At 40.4% G+C, this 19,288-nt stretch overlaps 2 protein-coding genes across 2 annotated transcripts; one reads left to right on the forward strand and one right to left on the reverse strand.

Moving 5' to 3' along the window:
- Positions 1-1,805: 1,805 nt before the first annotated feature.
- LOC121959360 (uncharacterized) lies at positions 1,806-11,308 on the forward strand. Its single transcript, XM_042508635.2, has 3 exons — positions 1,806-1,974; positions 2,057-2,150; positions 3,446-11,308. The coding sequence occupies exon 3, from the start codon at positions 3,567-3,569 to the stop codon at positions 9,720-9,722; it is 6,156 nt and encodes a 2,051-aa protein (XP_042364569.2). The 5' UTR covers positions 1,806-1,974; positions 2,057-2,150; positions 3,446-3,566; the 3' UTR covers positions 9,723-11,308.
- Positions 11,309-12,555: 1,247 nt separating this feature from the next.
- On the reverse strand, positions 12,556-17,908 carry LOC121958473 (bone morphogenetic protein 2). The gene is made up of 5 exons (XM_042507417.2): positions 17,483-17,908; positions 17,085-17,224; positions 16,562-16,678; positions 15,128-15,317; positions 12,556-13,627 (listed from the first exon to the last, which is right to left on the reverse strand). The coding sequence occupies exons 1-5, from the start codon at positions 17,784-17,786 to the stop codon at positions 13,218-13,220; spliced, it is 1,161 nt and encodes a 386-aa protein (XP_042363351.2). The 5' UTR covers positions 17,787-17,908; the 3' UTR covers positions 12,556-13,217.
- Between the last annotated feature and the right edge of the window lie 1,380 nt (positions 17,909-19,288).

Below are 19,288 nucleotides of genomic sequence, written 5' to 3' on the forward strand. Positions count from 1 at the left end.
GGACACTATGACTACATCCAGGAGGAGACAGGAAAAAATGACTACAAAGAGATGCAAATAAACTACAAATACACACAAATTAACTGCAAAAAAGGTAAAACAATCTAAGTGACAACAACAGGCAACAGAACACAAAATTATCTATAAGACACAACAGAACAACAGACAAAATATCCAAAGATACAAAACCACAAAAAGATGCATCATGACCATAAAGAGATTAATATTAATAATACAATTTTAAAAAAAGGAACCACAAAGTCTCTGTGTCTCTGCTCTGCTCTGTGTAGCAGTGCTGGTGGGGTCAAATGTACATGTCTATGCCCAGGGGCTTGTTGTCTCATAATCAGCCTGTGGACATGTGGTGTGAGAGTGTGTGAGAAGTGTCAATTGCGTGAATCTTGGGGAGTAACTGTAGCTGGCACAAGCACTGGGACTAATTTACTGTTGGAGGGTTGCAGACAGAAAGAGATAGGTGAATAAATGGCTAGAGGAGGAGGTTTAACGTGAGAGGGGAAGAAGAGGGCAGGGCAGGCCCATGTCAGGCCTTATTCTGGGCAAGACATGAGTACAGACAGTAAAAGGGAAATGCCCTTACATATAGCATCTCTGCTCACAACATGATATCCCCGCATTTCTCTGCAAGTAAGTTGACCTCCCCAAAACAATGCGGGGACTTTTGCCGGACGAAAATAAAAACACCACATTATCTTTAAGCGTAATCATTATAATCGTCATCATACTATATATATTCAATAGAGCTGGGGCAGTTTTAAGTTACGTTTTTAATTTTATTCATGCACTTTGACTGAGACATGGTGCAACTTCACAGGTTTTGCCCAATAATCAAAAATGTATCTAATGAATAGACCCTTTTGTGCAGAACATTTAAGCACCTCCAGCAGTGAACATGTGCAAGGTTTGACTGATTTGCTGAAGTGCAGAAGGTGCAGTCTGCAGAGAGGCAGGCTGTTACCTTTTGAAATACAACATGACAGAAATAGACCAGCTTAAATATGGCACCTTGATGGAGCAGAGCCACGCACTGTTGATGCTGGAGCCATTTAGCTGTTGCTGGGGAAGTTGTGGTTTTGTGATTTGAAAACTCATTTTCTGCCCAATACTCTACTGAAACAAATGCAATACATGATGGTGATGCTACAGGCAGTATGCATATTGTTCTCTCTCTCAAGCAAAATTGAGCCACACAGTATTACTCAAGCCCTCCACTTTCTCCATTTAGGGAATGCACAGGGTCAAAATTCACATGTGACCTCACTCATTGACTTCCTCTGACTCACGAACAAGTCAACAAAAAGTGCCCCTCCTGTTCGACTTAATCTCACAGCAACAACAGCTGCATTGGTCCTAAAACTAGACTACCCAGTCATACTGTTTCATGTCCACAACACGGCCTTGTAAACAGAGGCTGAACAACAAGAACCAGCCCAGGGACGCCATATCAGTCAGCAGACATTCAGACACCTCCGATCTCCACCTCAGGGACTGTCACGCTAATTTGGAGTTGTGTGATGCAATAGGCTATATCAGACAGTTTTGTCTCCCTGGATGACATGGACAGAAAGAGTCACAAGCTACATGTTATTTTGAGTACAGCCCACCTGTCTGTGTTGTCTCCACTGAGACTCAGGTATTGATATTTCATCTTCATTGACATCTTTTCAAAGGTACCTAACAGCAAAGAGAGGGTCCACGAGGGAGCCTATCAACCCTCACTGCTTCCTTACAAAAATAACCAATGACAGTGTCCATTTCACCCCACTACCCTGCCTTGCCCTGCCACTCGACACCCACTGCTTATTCCAATGTGAGCGAGCTAGCCACGTCCTGTGTTGCTGCTCAGTTTGGCCACACCGACTTGTGCGTCTATTTTGGTACCCTCTGAGCTCGCTATCGGGACCCCTGGCCACACCAGTGTATTTGAACATGGATCTGAGGGCTTGACTCACTTTGGTGAGTTTTCTTTTTGTTTCTTTAAGAGAAAGAGATGGTTTATTGTGAATAACAACGTCTAACTATAATTTATTATCGGCAGGTTATTCTGAACTGGATTCTACATTGAGGATTTGTGTTTGATGCCATAGTCTGGATTGGACGGTTACAGTCAGCATGGAAGATCGATCTTGAAGGTGAGGGAGCAGTGTGATTATATGGATGTTTACAAGGACATGAAAAAATACAGCAACAAACAAAATATAAGATTTAAAAAGTTTTAGATTCTGGCTAACTATTAATGACCAAAAAAGTCCAACAGCGCAAAGCCCCCTGGATATTACTGCGATACAATCATAAAAGTCATACAATTTAAACTCATATTAAGATATCTTTGAGAAAATTATAAAATTCCAGTGGTTGCACCCGCATACAGTATAGTTAACTTAGCTATCGTTCCGTTGGTATAAATACACAAGCAGATGCTGGGAAAGTACCGTGGTTGCTAACTGATCTCTGGTTATGAAAGCTGGTAGACTGTTGGCAGGCAAAGTCTCCTGGAAAGCCAAAACATTTTGTAAGTCAGGCTCAAGATACAGTAAAGTCATGAAGTTCTAGTAATGTTACCTGGCGTGTTAGGTTCTAATAATAATAATAATTTGTCTTGTTGGCTGTTGCAAATGTACCAACCTAACATAAATTACTTGATAACTGTGACTGCATTAAAACTACACACTTTTAATAAACAAACACAATAACTGAACCATTGAATGTCTGTGTTTATATTTGTCTCAACCTCATCTGCTTATAAGGAGAGTCATGGTTATGCAGATAGTTGAAGAGCTGAGTTATATGCCAATGGCTATGCTCCCAGGTCAGGAAATATAAATGGGTTAATGAGCTATTCTAGGACCTCACCCAGATAGCTAAAGTAAGCTACAGTAGAGCAGCTGCTGCTGAGGTGCTCTGTGATGCTTTACTTGCATTTCCTGCGCTCTGTGGTGTTAACCTGCAGGCACGAATATTGCTCTGGAGCTTACCAGAGGAACTGTCTACATCTCAACACATTCAAAGTGATTGGATTTGAAAAGGACCAATGTGAAGCATATCTTTCCTTTATACAACACACACCAATTTAAATGTTCATCTTTGCTAATAACATCCCTATAAATGGACTAGGAGCTTCTCTCATAGTTACCAACAGTATGCTTAGTGCTCACAGCTAAAGGCACCATTAAGTGCTTAAAATAGCCAAGCGCATGGCTTGAAGTGTTTGTCTGCTGCCTGCATAGTGACAGCATGGCTGAAGCTGGCACATGTCAGGTACATAAAGGTCATCACTGCAACTACTGAGTTCAAAACCTTTTATAGTAATCATCAAACTACATTTTTGTGAGTTTTTGAACTGCACAAATGCTGGTATGATAACAGCGGACAATGTGTGAGTAGATTTTTAACACTGACATTGATTTCCCTGTCTCCTTTTCGGAAGATTACACATCCCACCACTTCCCTGATGTCAACCTGAGCTGGATTATAACTGAGGGATCTACAAGAGCTGTAGAGGAGGCAAGACAGGTGATGCACAAGACAGAGAGAAGCTTCTCAACATCATGAGTTGTGTGGATAAGCGACACATGAGCCACCGGATGGGGAGCATGCTCCACCATCGTTTCCCCAATGGCTTCTCTGACTTGTTCATGGACGAGACTGATCGCGAGGTTAGCACCCTCACCGATCGGGCCTTTCGAAGTCTCTGCGTTGGAGATGACGCGGTTTACAATGATGAGTTCTTGTATGGATATTCACCTTTCAGTTGCCACAAACCTTTGGCAGGGGAGCCTCTTAAAAAGACTCACAAGGACTCTAAAAAGCAAGGGCAAAACAAAAATGACAAAAATTATGCCCAACCTTGGAAACAGCAGCAACAGAAGAATATATCAAACATGTCGTCTTTCCTCAAAGCATTCAGTGCCACGGAGAAAAGCTGTGAGGGAATGTTGATCAAAAATGGAGGTATGACGGACTCTAACGGGGAATCATGGGATAAGTCTGCACTCCGCAGCATCCAAAGAGAGCTATCGGAGTTCTCCTCGGATTATCACGCCAATCTCACAGACGGACATTACAAGAACCATCATAGGCATCACTCTGGTAATGGTTCGTCAAACAAAACAGGCAAAGATGCTGCCCTTCCCTCAGGAAAATCAAAGAGCAAAAATGGGAAATCTACAGTCAAACTAAGGAAACTTAACATCAAAAACTTTTTCCTCCACAGTGAGTTTAGCCCTTTCCAAACATGGAGAGACTTTAACCAGTTCCCCTTTGGCCAGGAGGACAACTCTATTCTCCCCACAGATAATATCCCTAAATGGTATGACTTGCCCTTTTACAAGGAGCTGACAGAGGCACACAGAAAAGAGACTCTGCATACAGAGGAGGTGCAGTCATGCCAGAAAGCAGCAGTTGAGCCCACTCCTCCCACTGCTCCTAAACCCATCCCTCCCCCTCCACCGCCGAAGGTCCTGCCAAAGCCCTCAGCTACTCCGGCTGAAAAGAGGTGCTCATCAGATGTAGGGGAAGGGAATGCTGCCCCCTGGAGACGCAACAGGTCCAGGGCAAAAAGTGTGATTCCAGTTAATCAGTCTGGGATACCACCTCAGGAAAACAGTTTAAAACCAGTGGATGAAAGTCTTTGGCTGGTCAAAAAGGAGGCGAGATCAGTGGAGGTGAAAGCAGTTGAGGAAGTCAGCTCCGTGGCATCAACTCCCTTCAGTATCTGCCAGCTGATGACTCCACTTATCCCCTCCAGACAACCGACAGAAACATCAGAAATCCTCCAATCCGTCCTCTCGCCCTCTTCTCTCGACCTTCCACTGAGGCCGCATTCTGAGGCCAAACTGACCCCTGAGCCTCCAGTCAAGCGGGACAGTTACAAATCACTCGCCTCTAGCATCCTCTTCAACCTCAAGGACAACAGGAAAAGGGTGAAAAGCCGCTATAGTCCTCCTAAATTCAAAACGTTAGAAGTACCTGAATGTGGCACTCAATCTCCACAATCAGATATAAAATATCCACAAGCTGGATCTGAGGGCTATGCGTCTGGCTTAAGTACTCCTGCCATTTCAAAAGATGAGCAGACAGTCTGCAGTCCTGTTTTGGAATCAGTCAGTACCCCAACTGTCGTTCTGACTAAGCAGGACACTGATAGACCTCTTTCGGATGATTATTTGTTATCAAATCTACTGCAAACCAAAAGGGAGGTTGGTGAGGAGAATCTTATCCCCCCCCTTATACACTCGAAAAAGACCAGGAGTCCCAAAGCTAAAAAGCAAAACTACCCTTCTCTGAATTTGTACAAGAAGGCCAGCCCTGTTGATAGTGATATGAAATATCTCCAAGTCCCTCTGAGCACCAATGCTCCAATAGACCAACCAAATGAGCTTTTACCCCTCGTGCTAAACACAGACCTCTCTCTGACAAACACAGGGCTTTCACTGTATACTCTGAATGTCAACAAAGATCATTCACCCATAATTTCACCCCATGCATCTGAGAAAGAGTGGCTGTCATCAAATGAAGGGAAAATGGCACCACATGTATCAGACAAAACAAAAAGACCTGACATTAAAGAAAAAGACTTAAGCTCTAAGGAAAAAGATACTAATGGCCAAACCATGAGTACAATGGAAGTCATCAGAGCAGCAAAGGAAGCAATTAATGCAGCCAAAAATAAAGCTCTATCAGCAGCTCAGTCAGATAGCATCAACAAGCCAGACACAGAGGAACTGAGAGGGAAAGAGATAGATAAGAAGGCCTTTTCAAAAGAAATGTTTTGCAGCAAGAGTGAAAGTTCAGTACATGCAAACAATGTTTTATCTCCAAGTAGAAATGAGGCAACACCGCTTAGCAAAAAGGGTAATGTCAAGAAAGAGCCCCCGCCAGTTCCAAAGAGAAATTTTGCCAAATCTGATATCCAACCCTCTCTTCTTGAAAAACAACAAACACAACCTGTTGACAAGCTAACTAATGGTGATTCGGCAGATGCTAAATTAGACTTACCTCCAGACGAAAATGACCAGAAACAGGGTAAACTCAAACATATATTCTCAGCTAGACAGAACAATTACATAAAATGTCAGAGATTCGCAGTGACGCATGACGACCGAGGAGAGGAGTTTGAGGAAGGCAAGCTGAAAGTGAACACAAGAACGGAAGCGGATGAGGGGACAATGTCACCCAGAGAAATGAGAGATAGTGAACATATAATCAATGATTTGCATGCTTTGAAAGCACTACAGAGAGTAAAGCTTGGCGATCGTGTTCTCGAGAATGCAAAGAAAAAATTAGGAATTAACATAGATGAGGAGGCCAGGGTGAAGAATGATTTGATCTCAAGGGAGTTAAGGAATATTAAGAAAGGTATGTTGTCTATGAGAGGGAACACGATGGCTAAGAGAGACCTATTTGCACAAAAAGAGAAGGATCAGAGCAAACAGGAGACTTTCACAAAGATAGACAGCAATGTTATAGTAAACAAAGCACTTCTAAATGACAATTATGACAAAGCCAAAATGGCACTTGAAGAGATCATTTCAGACAGGCAGAAGAGGAAGAATAAATCAACAGAGCAGGACGCAAATCCAGTATATGAAGAAAATGCAGAAGAAATTTATGTAACAATGGTAGAGCAACACAAAAAAGCCACTAAAGACTCTCTGACAGAGGCCAAGGAAAAACAAAATGACAACACTCCTACACTAAAAGAGAGAGACTTAAAAGAGAGGTTAGGTGATCTAAGAGACCACAATCACATGAGGCAGATCCTGTCGCAAACTGAACCTAGACTTGTTGAGATGCATAGATCAGGTGGTAGGTTCCCGCTAGCTGTCATGGACAAAATGGATGATCCTGAATCACAAGAGGTGAGACATATAGTGAGACAGATATCTGAAGAGAGCACAGAGAGTCTGGTTAACCAAAATGAAGGCAAAAAGGGAGACGTTCCTCCTGTTCCTCCTAGGAGCAAAAAGGGAGGGAGTAGAAGAGATGGAAGTGTTACTACGGACACTGACAGTCTGAAAGATGGAGTTGAGGAGGATATCTTTGTCAAAGATGTAAAATATGAAAATGGTGAGGTGAAAGAGATGAGGATGACAGGCTCAGGAACACAAGAAGTAGATAGTGACCTGTCCACAAGAGAATTTGGTCAAAGTGAAACCAATCCTGAAGAGAGGTGGAGTTTGGTAAATAATACAAATACAGCATCATGTGAGTCTAATTTACCTCAGAAATACCCCCAATATGAAAATATATTGTGTTTATCACCAGAGGCTAGAGGAAATGAGAATAAGGTAAACAACTTGCATGCAGATTTAAGCCCCACAATGGAAGCCACATTTGAAAATGTCAGGGCACAGGAAACATGCAAGGTGAAGCGGAGAGCTCCTTTAAAACCAGACTATTTGAACACACCAGATGACAATATAGCTAACAATTTAATGGCAGAAGAACCTGACAAAATAAATCGAGCTAGTGTGGAAATAAATTTAGATGCAGAGGCTCTCAGTGAAAGCCCCCGGGATATAATATCACCATTACTACTTGTAAATGGTGTTAGCATCAATCAGAGCCCTCCTGATCAAGCCAGCTTGTCCTCAAAGTCATCCTACTTCTCTGCAGAGAGTGCGTTACACAGAAACCCAGAGACCGAAGCAAATGTTTACCACTCTCTGGAGAACTTGATTGGAGAGGTGGAGGATGTTGATGAGATGATGCGGAATATTTCACGAAACACAAAACATGATTCGGACAGGACGGAGGTGGATTATTACTCTTTCAGTGATCATGAAAGCGAGCCGGAGATTTTAAAGTCTCCTCTAAAAGAGACACAATGCAAGACCAACCAAGAAACAGACAATACCAACACAGTTCAAAAAGTAACTCATGACGAAAATAATCAGACACCAATGTCACCCTCCAACATTTTCTTGCCAGCTGCAGCGATCCCTGCCTTATTTAAGGTCAAAGACAACACATTCAGTAATAAGTTGAAGTTGAAGCCTGTACAACCGTGGTCACCAAGAGGGAGTATTAGTGGTTCAGAGAAGGGAGAGGAGGTACATCAAGTAAAGGAGAACTCAGAGCTCCCTTTAGCTAATGAACCAGCCACAAGAGTTATAACACCAATTCCAGATGAAATCTTCAAACCTAAAGATACTCCATCAAACAGTTCACCTCCCCCACCTCTGTCAACTCCAAATCTGCAAAGTGAAAAGAAACCACAAACTGGATGCTTCCTCACTGTCCCACAGGAGGACGACAGATTGTCAGGGGTGAGTCCGTCATCTGAAGGAGTGGAGAGCTTAACAACCAGCACAGCTGACACAGCAGATGAGATGGGAGTGAGTGCTATAGTGACAAAAGTTCCCAGCGAATGGTCAGGGTCCACCTGCAGTGGTAATGACAGCCAAACAGGGCTGCCTAAACCTCCAGTCGTCCTACCCAAATCTGAAAAGGCTGTTCTCAAAGCCATGAAGCTGACAAATAGAAGGATGAAAAAGGAAGAGGCCCAGAAGCCATCCCACAAAACATCACAAAGCAGCAGCAAACATAAAGGGGATAGACACAAGAGTGACAAATCAGAGCACAAAAACAGCAGCAGAAGTAGCAAGAGCAGCGAGAGAAATCACAGAGAGAAGAGTGAAGATGGTCGTCATCACAGTCAAAGCCACAAACACAGTGATGACCACAGTGAGCAACTACCCTCTGAAAGAAGAGACCACAGCAAGGAAAAACAGCACCGCGACAAAACCGACGTGCGCCACAAGACTCGGAGACAGAGTCATGATTCAGTGGGAAGCAACACCCAGAACAGTGAAGCTCTACCTGGTGTTGCAACAGAAAGGCAAGGACGCACCAGCAACAGACACAATCGAGAGAAGCCAGAGCAAAGACACTACAGTAGCGATAGAGTCATCAGTAACGTACCTGTGTACAAAGCTCAGCTAAGCGAGAGACCCATGTCGGACAAACCATTCCACCGAACACAAAGCATTGATAGGTACCTAGGAGATAAAGAGGAGCGTAGGCTCAGTATGGACACATCAATCAATGAGAAGCTTGATCCAAGATCGCAGCGTATAGAAAAATCCATCATGGACGAGCTTCAGCAGAGAGGCAGAGCCAGAGACAAGGCAAGCAAAGCCAACCCAATCAGAAGGAGTCACAGTATTGATGCATACCCTAACCCTAACCCTAACCCCAACACTTCAACCCTGTCCCGCCAGTCAAGCCACAACAGCCAGCTTTCTCGACAGTCTAGCATAGAACACGCCATTGTCACGCAGTCCTTTCCTATGACCCAACGGAAGCTCCTCCAGGATCCAGACTCCGGGCAGTATTTCTTTGTAGATATGCCCATACAAGTCAAGACGAAAACCTTCTTTGATCCTGAAACAGGAAGTTATGTGCAGCTGCCAGTCCAGCCGCCAGAGGGTGCCGTTCCTCAGGCATCCCCCTTGGAGGTTTTGACCCCACCTCTAGTTGTTTACCATGGCTTTGTCCCAGTGCCTCTGTCTCCCATGGCTCAGAAAGCTACCATCCCAGCCCCTCATTTGGAACCAGAGGGGTTCGGGCAGAGAAACGTAGAAAGGTTGAGGCAGATGCACTGTACAGAGGGGCATCCATATTTAGAGCCCGTCTATGGTCAACACGACCACATGTTAGGGGAGTTTCTAGGAACTGAGGAGCTGGACTGTCCGAGCTGATAGACCATGAGGTTTGAAAAGAAACACCTACCCTCTGTTTACACTGTTTTGCCAAAAGTGTTTCAGGGTAGACGTCTTTTCAACATTAACATCTTTGTATTGCTTTACTTACCTTAAAGGGTAACGTCAGTTTTTCTCAACATGGATTCTATTTTTCCATATTTTTGTGTATAGCTGATTAAAGTAAACAGTCATTTTTGAAACTGGCCCAGTATTGAGTGAGAGGGCTGCAGGTGGCAATAGTGAAACACGCTACACTGTAAGCATTGTGGGCAATTATGCAAAGGATCTCTACAAAGATATTTTTGAGACCATTTTGTTAAGAAGTAAAAAACATTTTGTTTAACCAGAAACACTGCCAAAGTTGTTACTGCCAAAGCCAAGACCCCATTTTAATAAACTAGTTCTGTTATCATAAAACAAACCACTGTACCACCCTGACGCAACAATTTCAAACTCTGATTTGGTATTAAAAAAAAACTTTATTTACGTAGTTAAGTGTGACACTAAAATGACGACTTTGTGTTTAGTGGGTTTGATAATGGTAATTTTGGGGCTCTTTCTATTTAAACAAAAAGAATCTTACTCTTAAACATATAGGTCGACCTCTGTAGGGATCCTTTCCATACATTGTCAGACTCAATATAATAATCTGAGCCTGTCAGTGGCAAAAAACAAACAAAACAAAACAAAAACAGCCCTTAGTGGTTGCATTGCAGCTTTTTGCAGCTGCAGCCCTTTACTCCAAGCCTGGACCAATTTCAAAAGTTGTTGTTCCAATTAGTTAGTTAGACACACAAAAATGGGGGAATATGCTCCAGGTTGAAAAATTACAACATTACCCTTTAACTTTCATGAGACACAGAAGCTACTGAGGCCTCAACAGGTTTTGTGATGAGTTCGACTCAAGTGTAAACTGACAAAAGATAGTGAGTTTGTTAATTGTTGTTGAATGCTGTTGTTTGAATGTGAGTTGAAGGATTTGTATAAGATAACGTGCAATTTTTTTTTTTTAGAAAGACGAGAGACATGGGCGATCCATGTACATAATGTATTTAAGTTTAAACAGAGGGTAAGCTTGAATGTAAATGTGAAATATTTATTGTAAATGCTGAGAGTTTGTTATATACAGTGGTGTTGGGGTCTCCACTGCTTTTCAGGTATTGTGGCTTTTTGTTTTATTTTATTACCTGCCTTTGTGGCATTGAGATTATTTTTCACATGACAGTTTGCAGTCACTTAGAGATACTTGAAACAAACAGAATTCACTCAAAAAAAATAGTAATTTGTTTGTTATTGATTGGAACTGATCTTGCCTACACACCTGAACATATAAAAGATAATGCATGCTAAAGTTGAAATTGCCGTTGCACCTGTTTAATGTGTTTGATACAAAACAAATTTATACTATCTAAAAGCTTGAACTGGCAATGTTGCAATGAATGTTTTTTAATACGCAGAGGACATGAAGGAGAATTTTTTTGTTTTGCAAGTTTGTTGCATTGGCAATTTTTCTAAACTAGAGTAAAGCAGGGCTGAATTGTGTCTGTGATCCATTCCAATAAAAAAATAACTGTTGCCACAGACTTAATTGTCTTTGTGTTATTCATGTCATTCTTTAGCTGAACTGTATAAACAAATTATATTTAAAAACTGCTAAATATGACAATTAAAGCTATGATCAGTGATTAAATTACAAATCAATTACAGAGAAAAGTAACATGAATTTTGTTGTGCTCAATGCCCCAAAATTGGGGGAAAAGGTGGAAGGTCAAAGGAATAATTACTTAAAAAGTTGCTGTGGGGAGATTATTAGATAACATTAAAAAAAGGAAAAATCAGAAAACTTTATGTAATTATATAGACAAATATATAAACATTTTATTTTTAGTGCTTTTCTAAAGGCTGTTTTCTTGTTTCTCCATTATTTCTACTTTTCTTTCTTGTTCTGCTTATTTTTTTTATTATCTCTTAACTTTTTTGCTATTTTTTGTTAGGTTGCTCATTGCCTTTTTTCTATGCAGTTTATTCAGGTTTCAAAGGATCAGTAAAAATAAAAATGACAATCTGATCGCGGGACCTCACCTTCGACCATATGCAGCTTGATGCACCCCTGAAGATACAGCAGAAATACAGCAATGGAGCAGGTTTGCAGTCCTCAACCCGAACACAATCTTGCCATCTGCTGGTCAGTTACTGTAATGACAGGAGTGGAGTAGATGAGTAAGTAAATAACAGTCTGTGATTTGCCAATCTGCGCAACAATATAAATACGAATTAAGACAAAATGCAAAAACCATGGAGGATTCTTTCTTTCTGAAAAATACTCATGTATTATTGATCCATCACTAAGGACAAAAGCTCTTCTCCACTGGGGGCCATGGAGGTGAATTATGTAGAATTGTATGTCACTGTTTGGAATTTTGCCTCTATTTGTTTTTGTTTTTACTCCAGAGCTGTGTCTCTTGCACACCTGCTCACCAACTTTTTGTAAAGCCCTGACCCCACCTGAGTGCTGTGGAGGTGCACGCCCATAAATGTCCCAAACACAGAACAAAAAAAGAAAATAGAGTCAGAGGGAAGAGTGTCTGTAGAAAAAATACACACTGTCAGTAGGTCATAGGTGATGATTGAGAGGGATTAACTCTGTATGAACCTAGAAAACCTGTATAGAATATTTTTAAAGAGATTTTAACTCTGGAATTCAGGTCTTTTGCAATCCAAGGACTTAAGTACACAAAGGATCACTGATTAACAGCTAAGGAATAGTTGTTTTATTTCTCAAAATTCTACAATATTTAAACATGTGCATGAAAATACAGCTTCTTAATAAACTCAAACAAACCATCATCTCCTCATCCAACCCGTTCTCAGTCTAAACTCATCAAATATAGCTCCTTGGTCAGTGATTTCAGCATCAGACACCGACGCCCAAAACCACCATTCGAGGAAGTATGATCCACCAGTGGACGGCATCAGTTTGAAACCTGTCAATAACGACAAAACAAAAGAAGATGGAAGTACCCATAGGGCAGCGAGGGGTGGGGGTGGGGTGGATGGGTCCAACAAACCTTGGACTTTCACCCAACAGTCCGCTGTTAACTTCCTAAGTGAATGTTTAGCCACACCATGATGATTTTTCGAAACTTAACCAAGTGCTTTTGTTGCACAACAAAATAAAAGTATACAAGGTGTTTTATGCAAGTTTATTTTGAAAAAGACTGTATGCATCTAACAAGCAGAAACTGTACATTTCCTGTGAAAAACGTAAGAGTATTTTGAAAAGACACAATGCATTTAAGGGGCGTTAGTTGACATATCTTCTCGGAACATCAATAACAAACGCAAGAGGACACCTGCCGCTTCATATGTTGGCGTCATTTGATGACGTGAACAACACTGACCAAGAGGCGATATGTGACGAGTTGGGATGAGAGTATGTTACCCCATCCCTTAGTGTCTCAGTGTTAAATAGTGCATGAGACACACAGCCAGTCAGTGACAGCCGCAGCTCAACGCCACCATGTCGTCATACTGCTTCAAAACCACGTTCTCCTCATCATCAAAATACAACAAACTGATGGACTGGAGTCTGTCAGGGACACAGCAGGGCGCTCCCACTTCATCACCAGAGAGCTTGAGAGCGTGCATGATGGAGCGTACGGTGGCGTGGTTGGTCGCCCTAAGGCTTCCCCCAAGTGGGAACGGGCAGGAGCCTTTACAGTGGTAGGCGTTGTATCCCCGGGGAGAGATGATCCAGCCGGACCAGCCGATCTCCTCAAAGTCGACGAAGAGGGGTACCCGCTGACAAGACTGAGAGCGGCCATGGGAGAGGGAACCTGGAGATGCACGTCTTCTCCTGCTTCGGTGCTCAAGGAGTTCTGATGCTGCAGGTTGAACTTGTCCTGTGAAAGAAGGAAGGCGATCATATTGAGTTAGAATGGCAAAATATATACTGCATTTTGTTATCTGTGATAATCATACTGTAACACAGATAGATGAATTGGCTAAATTCAGACAAAATGTCAACTGTAAAAAAAAAATAACACTATATAAGAGGGATAGTTCAGACTGTTTGAAGTGGAGTTGTATGTGGTACTTATCCATAGTTTTATCAACAATAAATGTCAGCCAGCACGCCCTCAGTTTGGAGAAGCAGACTAGAGTCTTACGCAGAGGCAAAGCAATGTAGCGCTTTTGATAGGGGTCAGCAACAAATCAAATTCTAGCCACCTTAAAAACTTATATCAATTCAAGAGTACGCTATTTGAGAGTATTTTCACTGCTTTACCTTACAGACAGAGAGACTGTTCAGACTCCATTGACAAAAACAGTAATGTTAGCTTGCTGAAAACAGGAGCTGCTGGTCTACTGCTGCTTCAATCAGTTAGTTATTTTGTGTTATTGGGTGACTTTGGTGAATCTGAACTGAAGCTTTTTAACACTAAATTCACACAATGACACAAAAAAACTTACTGATCCAAGGCAGCAGCAGATCATCAGCTGCTCTGTTCAGTGTTGTTAAATCACTGATTTTTTTCCGTGGGGTCTGGCTTTGAATAGAGCAATATCACAGCATCATTTTCCCACAGGAAACCAAAGTCATTAAGACATTAAGGTAAAGCAGGGAAAATATAAATATGAATATAATACTCAGCTCGCTTCTCCAAACTGGTGGTGTGTTGACTGACATCTATTGTGTGTAATATACTGTCTATAAATAAGTACCCCATACAACCTCACTTCAAAAAACTCTGAACTGTGCCTTTTAGTCCCCGTATTTTTAAGCAGTATATAAGCATCAATAACACATTATAATGTAGCATAGGCAGGCTTGTTAAGCTAAAGCTAAAAAGCTACTCAAGTTTAGTCACAATGCGGGTGTACTGAGTTTATTTACAACAGCAGACTCTAATTGGTTGATTCATAATTAGCGTCATTGCTGCTCTAGCAAACTAGCAGGAGCTATCTGGCTAACGTTGGTAGCTGTTCTTGAGCTTGCTAGCTTAAGAGAGAACGTGATTGGCTGTGAGGTGAGATCTCAGTGACAACACTGTCACGAGAAGTGACATTGTGAAAGTTATAAAAGTTAAATGTTTTATTAGAAAAAAATGGCATTATGAGATAATAATCATTCATTATGTAACAGCATGATGTTAAAATAATAATTTGAATTTCAATCATTTCTTTAGTTATTTCAATTTATTCAATTTCAATAATGTTCATTATATACTTTATTTAAATTATTTTTATTTCATAGTGGTTTTTTTTTTTTTAATTCTATCTAATATCCATCATTCTGGGATTCGATATAAAATGAATGTGCTACTGAAATGCAGAGTAAATCACTCTCTCATGCTTTTGCTCAGTACATTCCATCCTATGTAAGCCACCCATCACCTTACCCAGGTATGACTGGTTCGATGCTCCTGTCCTCCCGTCATCTGAGAATATGACCAGGTAGGCGTTTGTGTTTGTCTGCTCTCCATTCTGCGTCGATGAGGACACCACAGAGTCCATCCAGTTTCCAGAGGGAAGTGTGGTCACCACGAGGATGCCGTTATTCTCCTGGCTGTTGCGGATCCACTTTGACACCTGACATTCATTCATTAAACACAGTGGAAATACTTCAGAAACGTCTCATTATCAGCACAAATGAGATACCGTTCTGGTCAAACACAGGTGTAAATACATGTATACATAAAGTCCTAGAAATAAACAGAAAGTCCTCTTATCCCTGTAACATTCCAATCAACTGTTTGGTAGGGCACATTTTCTTACATCTTAATGAAAATGTGTTTAACTTCACTCAACCCAATTGAGCTATCTCTACCATTTGGTTTAGGTATGCAATGCAAAAAAAAAATCCACTAGAGGTCACTGTGTCTTTAAAAAGTCTGTCTTTTCCGGCACCTCCTATGGAAGTCAGACTCCAGACGTGAGGGCTCTGTGTGGTGACATTTTCAAAATTAGGTATATTTTTTCAACGTTTTACAGATTCAGAAATGTAACTTAACATATCGAATAAAAATAAAAACATGCTCAAACAAAGGGTTGATTTGGCCTTTTATGGTAAACATAGCGACACTAAAATAATGAATGAACATTTTTTATTAAACACAAAAAAGGATTAATATTCACTGTTGTCAAAATAATATATCTAACTTTATTCTATTATATATTTGATGAAAGAAACGACATTAGTGTGATTTTTTAGCATTTCTGTTTATATATATATATATTTTCAGAAAAATCCCAGAAATGGTAAGAAACTGATTTCTATTTATTTATTTATTTTTGAATTTGATGTATTAATCATGCCTTTTAATCATCTTTTGTTCTTTCATAAATGTCCCATGTTCTTTTATGTTCAGCACTTTGTGTTGCAGTTTATGCATGAATTGTGCTATATCAATAAGGCTATTATTATTATTATTATTATTATTACTGTAAGGGTACATATCTTGGATAAATACATGAAAACAATGCTAGTTCTGGTAATAATAATAATTCCATGGTCACAAATGTATAAATTTTGGTATGCTAACATATTTCAAGCAAATTTGAAATCATTTTTAATTTGGATTTTTTTTTCTTTCCGTTTTACCATTACTATGAGTGGCAATCTCAACTGTTTAGTTGAGGCCTGTAATCAAAAAAATATAGGGTTTGTTAAGAAAATAAACCTTGATTTTTGTTATTATAGCCCTATGGGTTTAAAAATGCAACCAAAAAAAAAGATTGTTTTTTTCTAATTGAGAACTTAAAGGGTTATTATAAAACCAACAAACAAAAAAATCTCTAAAAATAATACAACAAATTAAAGGGTAGAGTGTTACCATTTGAGTGACATTGAAGACTTCCCATCCCTGTGTATAAAGGGGTACCAGTCTGGAGGTGATGAGGTTTCCTCTCCAGGGCTTCACTCGGCTGTCCAGCACCTCATACAGATCCACCTACAGTCACAACACAGTAGTTAACGAAATTGTGTCCATAAAAGACTATTTTCTTGTCAAGATATAAATTTAATATTTACATATTTACATTGCCATAAATTGTGATTGTTTTTGCAAATTATTTCTACATGAAAAAAAAAATCAAAATCGGTGATTTCTAATAATCATTATATTTATTGCTGCAAAATGTATCTGGTGCAGTAAAAAAGCTATTTATTTTATTAATTTAGACAGCTACCAAAAGTGGATATTGCTATAAAATTGCCACGCAAAATATCATAATACAATGCTGTTTTGACTTTTTGATCTGTTTTTTCCTACAGTTCTCTGATGATGTTTACTTACTCAAGATTTAAATATCTACAAAAAAATAAAGTTTACATATCATCATCAAAAGTCATTTTACCTTATAGAAATGGGGCCCGAATGATTTTCCAAGGTAAAATTTCTGTTTCTTTCTAAACCAGCGGAACTCCGCTTTGATCATTTTCTCCTCTTTGCCAAAAGAGGACAGGTTGAAGAAGTGAAATCTCTCTCCAGCATGACCTGCAGGGTGGAAAAACATCAAACACAACTTTGTTGAAACGTTTAGATAATGTTTTGAAAAATACATTGCACAAGTTTTTTTAAAAGTAGCTGTTTAACAAAGACTTAAACTGCGCGTAATCGTGCGTAAAAGTTTGGATAACAATTACGCACTGTAAATGATAAAGTTTTTGCTGCTGAATGGCTTCCTTTTATTCCAAGTACATTCTTACAAAAAAGATTTTTTTAAAAAACTTAGCGCATGTCAGTTTTTCTCACCTTTATCCTCGAAACTCCGCACTATGTTTCCTTCCAGAATCTCCTTCTGACTTTTTGGGCGCCCGTCAGAAACCGTCACGGCGTTAAACAGATCCAACATAAACTGCGGCGCCTTCTTGTGAGGAGCGACCGGCGGACCTCGAGGTAAGTCCTTCAGATGGGACAACGCGTCAAGCTTTTCGCTCGCCGTGCTCAGCGCGTCGTGCCGCCCCTGTGTCCCCCTGTCCAGCGGGATGGCCAGCGGTGTGACGCATCTCAGCTGGAGCGCGAGGACGAGCCAGAGGCGCAGAGGTCCTGTTGTCATTTTTAGCGCGAGACGACTGAGCTCTGCACCTGAGGGACGGCAAGTGATAAGGGAGACCCCCGCTGCCTCTGATGATGACAGGCTGTCCCTGTATTCAGCTAAGACCCGGAGATGATTGGGCCGTGATTGATGATGGCTGACAAACAAAGGAAAGGTGAAAATGACCCGAGAGTCAGCCATAAAGATAAAAAATGGCTAATTCTGCTTAATCTGTAAATCCAGTTTATAGAAGGTCAAAAGCCATCTGTTTTATTTGACCCTTTTAACCAAATATAATCAGGAAGCACAGATATGTTTGACATTTGCAGGATTTTCTAAGTAATAAATAATGCAGAATGTCAAAAGATCGTTTTGAAAAAGTGATAAATCCTTCTGGTGGGCAGTGGCGGATCTTCGAGGCAATGAGTAAGGAAGAAAATGAAAAGGCAAAAGCCATCCATGGAACATGACAAAAACAAGAAGATGACATTTGCAAATTTGCACCTACCATATTTATTATTGTTGTTTAGCTAAGGTATTTAGTGGTGTTGATCTGATCTCTCATTATATTATGTTATTGTTTGTAATAAATACAATAATATAAAAGCTAATAATAATAATAATACTCGTATTAATCATATATTTTGCAATTGTATTTGTGTTATTATTTATAATTCTCCATTATAATTTTATTATTTATGCTTTTATTTTATTTAACTCTTAATTATGTTACACAAACACGTAGCGATAATATGGGATAAAATAAATATATAAAAGATTAAACCTAATTATGGCGAGGGAACAGAACATGTTATTCCACTGGTGCATTACAGTTGCTTTAGATCAGGGGCCAGTTATCGAGCCAACCAAATAAAGTTCCTCCATGATGATGTTTTGTCGCCGGCGCTCCCGTCATGTGTTTCTCGGCACAGCTGTCCGTTATCAGCACGAGGCCAGTTGCAAGAGAGCAAACGAACGAGAGGAGCCGTGACGCAAATGAACCGCGTTTTCAAAAGCTGCTTGTTAATGCGCACATTTCCACAAAAAAACGGTCACCGTGTCCGTTTGGACAGTGACTCAGAGCTGACACCGAAATCGGCGTGACACGTTTATTCCTCCGTTAAGATGAATCCGAGATGATCTCTAATCAATCAGGTCAAACAAAGGGGATCAAATTCCCAAGACCATCATGCTGATCAATACCCTCACTTTCCCCGCAATTGTTAATCAAACTATTGGCGATCACACGGGGATGATGATCCCCTCTTTTAGGAGCCATTACTCATGTTTAAGGCCCTCAGAGTGAATTGATCTCTCTTGTATCACTTAGCAGCCACACTGTCAGATAAGCCTCAGGATGGATAATAGCTATAAACACTGTAAACAACAAGATACCAGGATCCAGTGATGATTGGATTTGCTAAAAACAGCATTTCTATCTGCATTTATTGTTAAAAAAAATAACACTTTCAGCTTTGTTATCAGTGGAGAAGTTATTTTGTGTGATTACTCAAATGTTAAAG

This window comes from Plectropomus leopardus, chromosome 19 (assembly GCF_026936395.1).
Source record: "Plectropomus leopardus strain MGB_pleo_1.0 chromosome 19, ASM2693639v1, whole genome shotgun sequence".
NCBI lineage: Eukaryota > Metazoa > Chordata > Actinopteri > Perciformes > Serranidae > Plectropomus > Plectropomus leopardus.

What these genes read in the sequence shown, in the direction of transcription:
- LOC121958473 (XM_042507417.2), bottom strand. Translation starts at nt 17,786, where the DNA reads ATGACAACAGGACCTCTGCGCCTCTGGCTCGTCCTCGCGCTCCAGCTG. An exon ending in TCGGGCCCCATTTCTATAAG is followed by an intron (nt 16,679 to 17,084) that starts GTAAAATGACTT and finishes TTGTGACTGTAG; the next exon opens with GTGGATCTGTATGAGGTGCT. An exon ending in ATCGAACCAGTCATACCTGG is followed by an intron (nt 13,628 to 15,127) that starts GTAAGGTGATGG and finishes CTTCTTTCACAG; the next exon opens with GACAAGTTCAACCTGCAGCA.
- LOC121959360 (XM_042508635.2), top strand. Translation starts at nt 3,567, where the DNA reads ATGAGTTGTGTGGATAAGCGACACATGAGCCACCGGATGGGGAGCATG.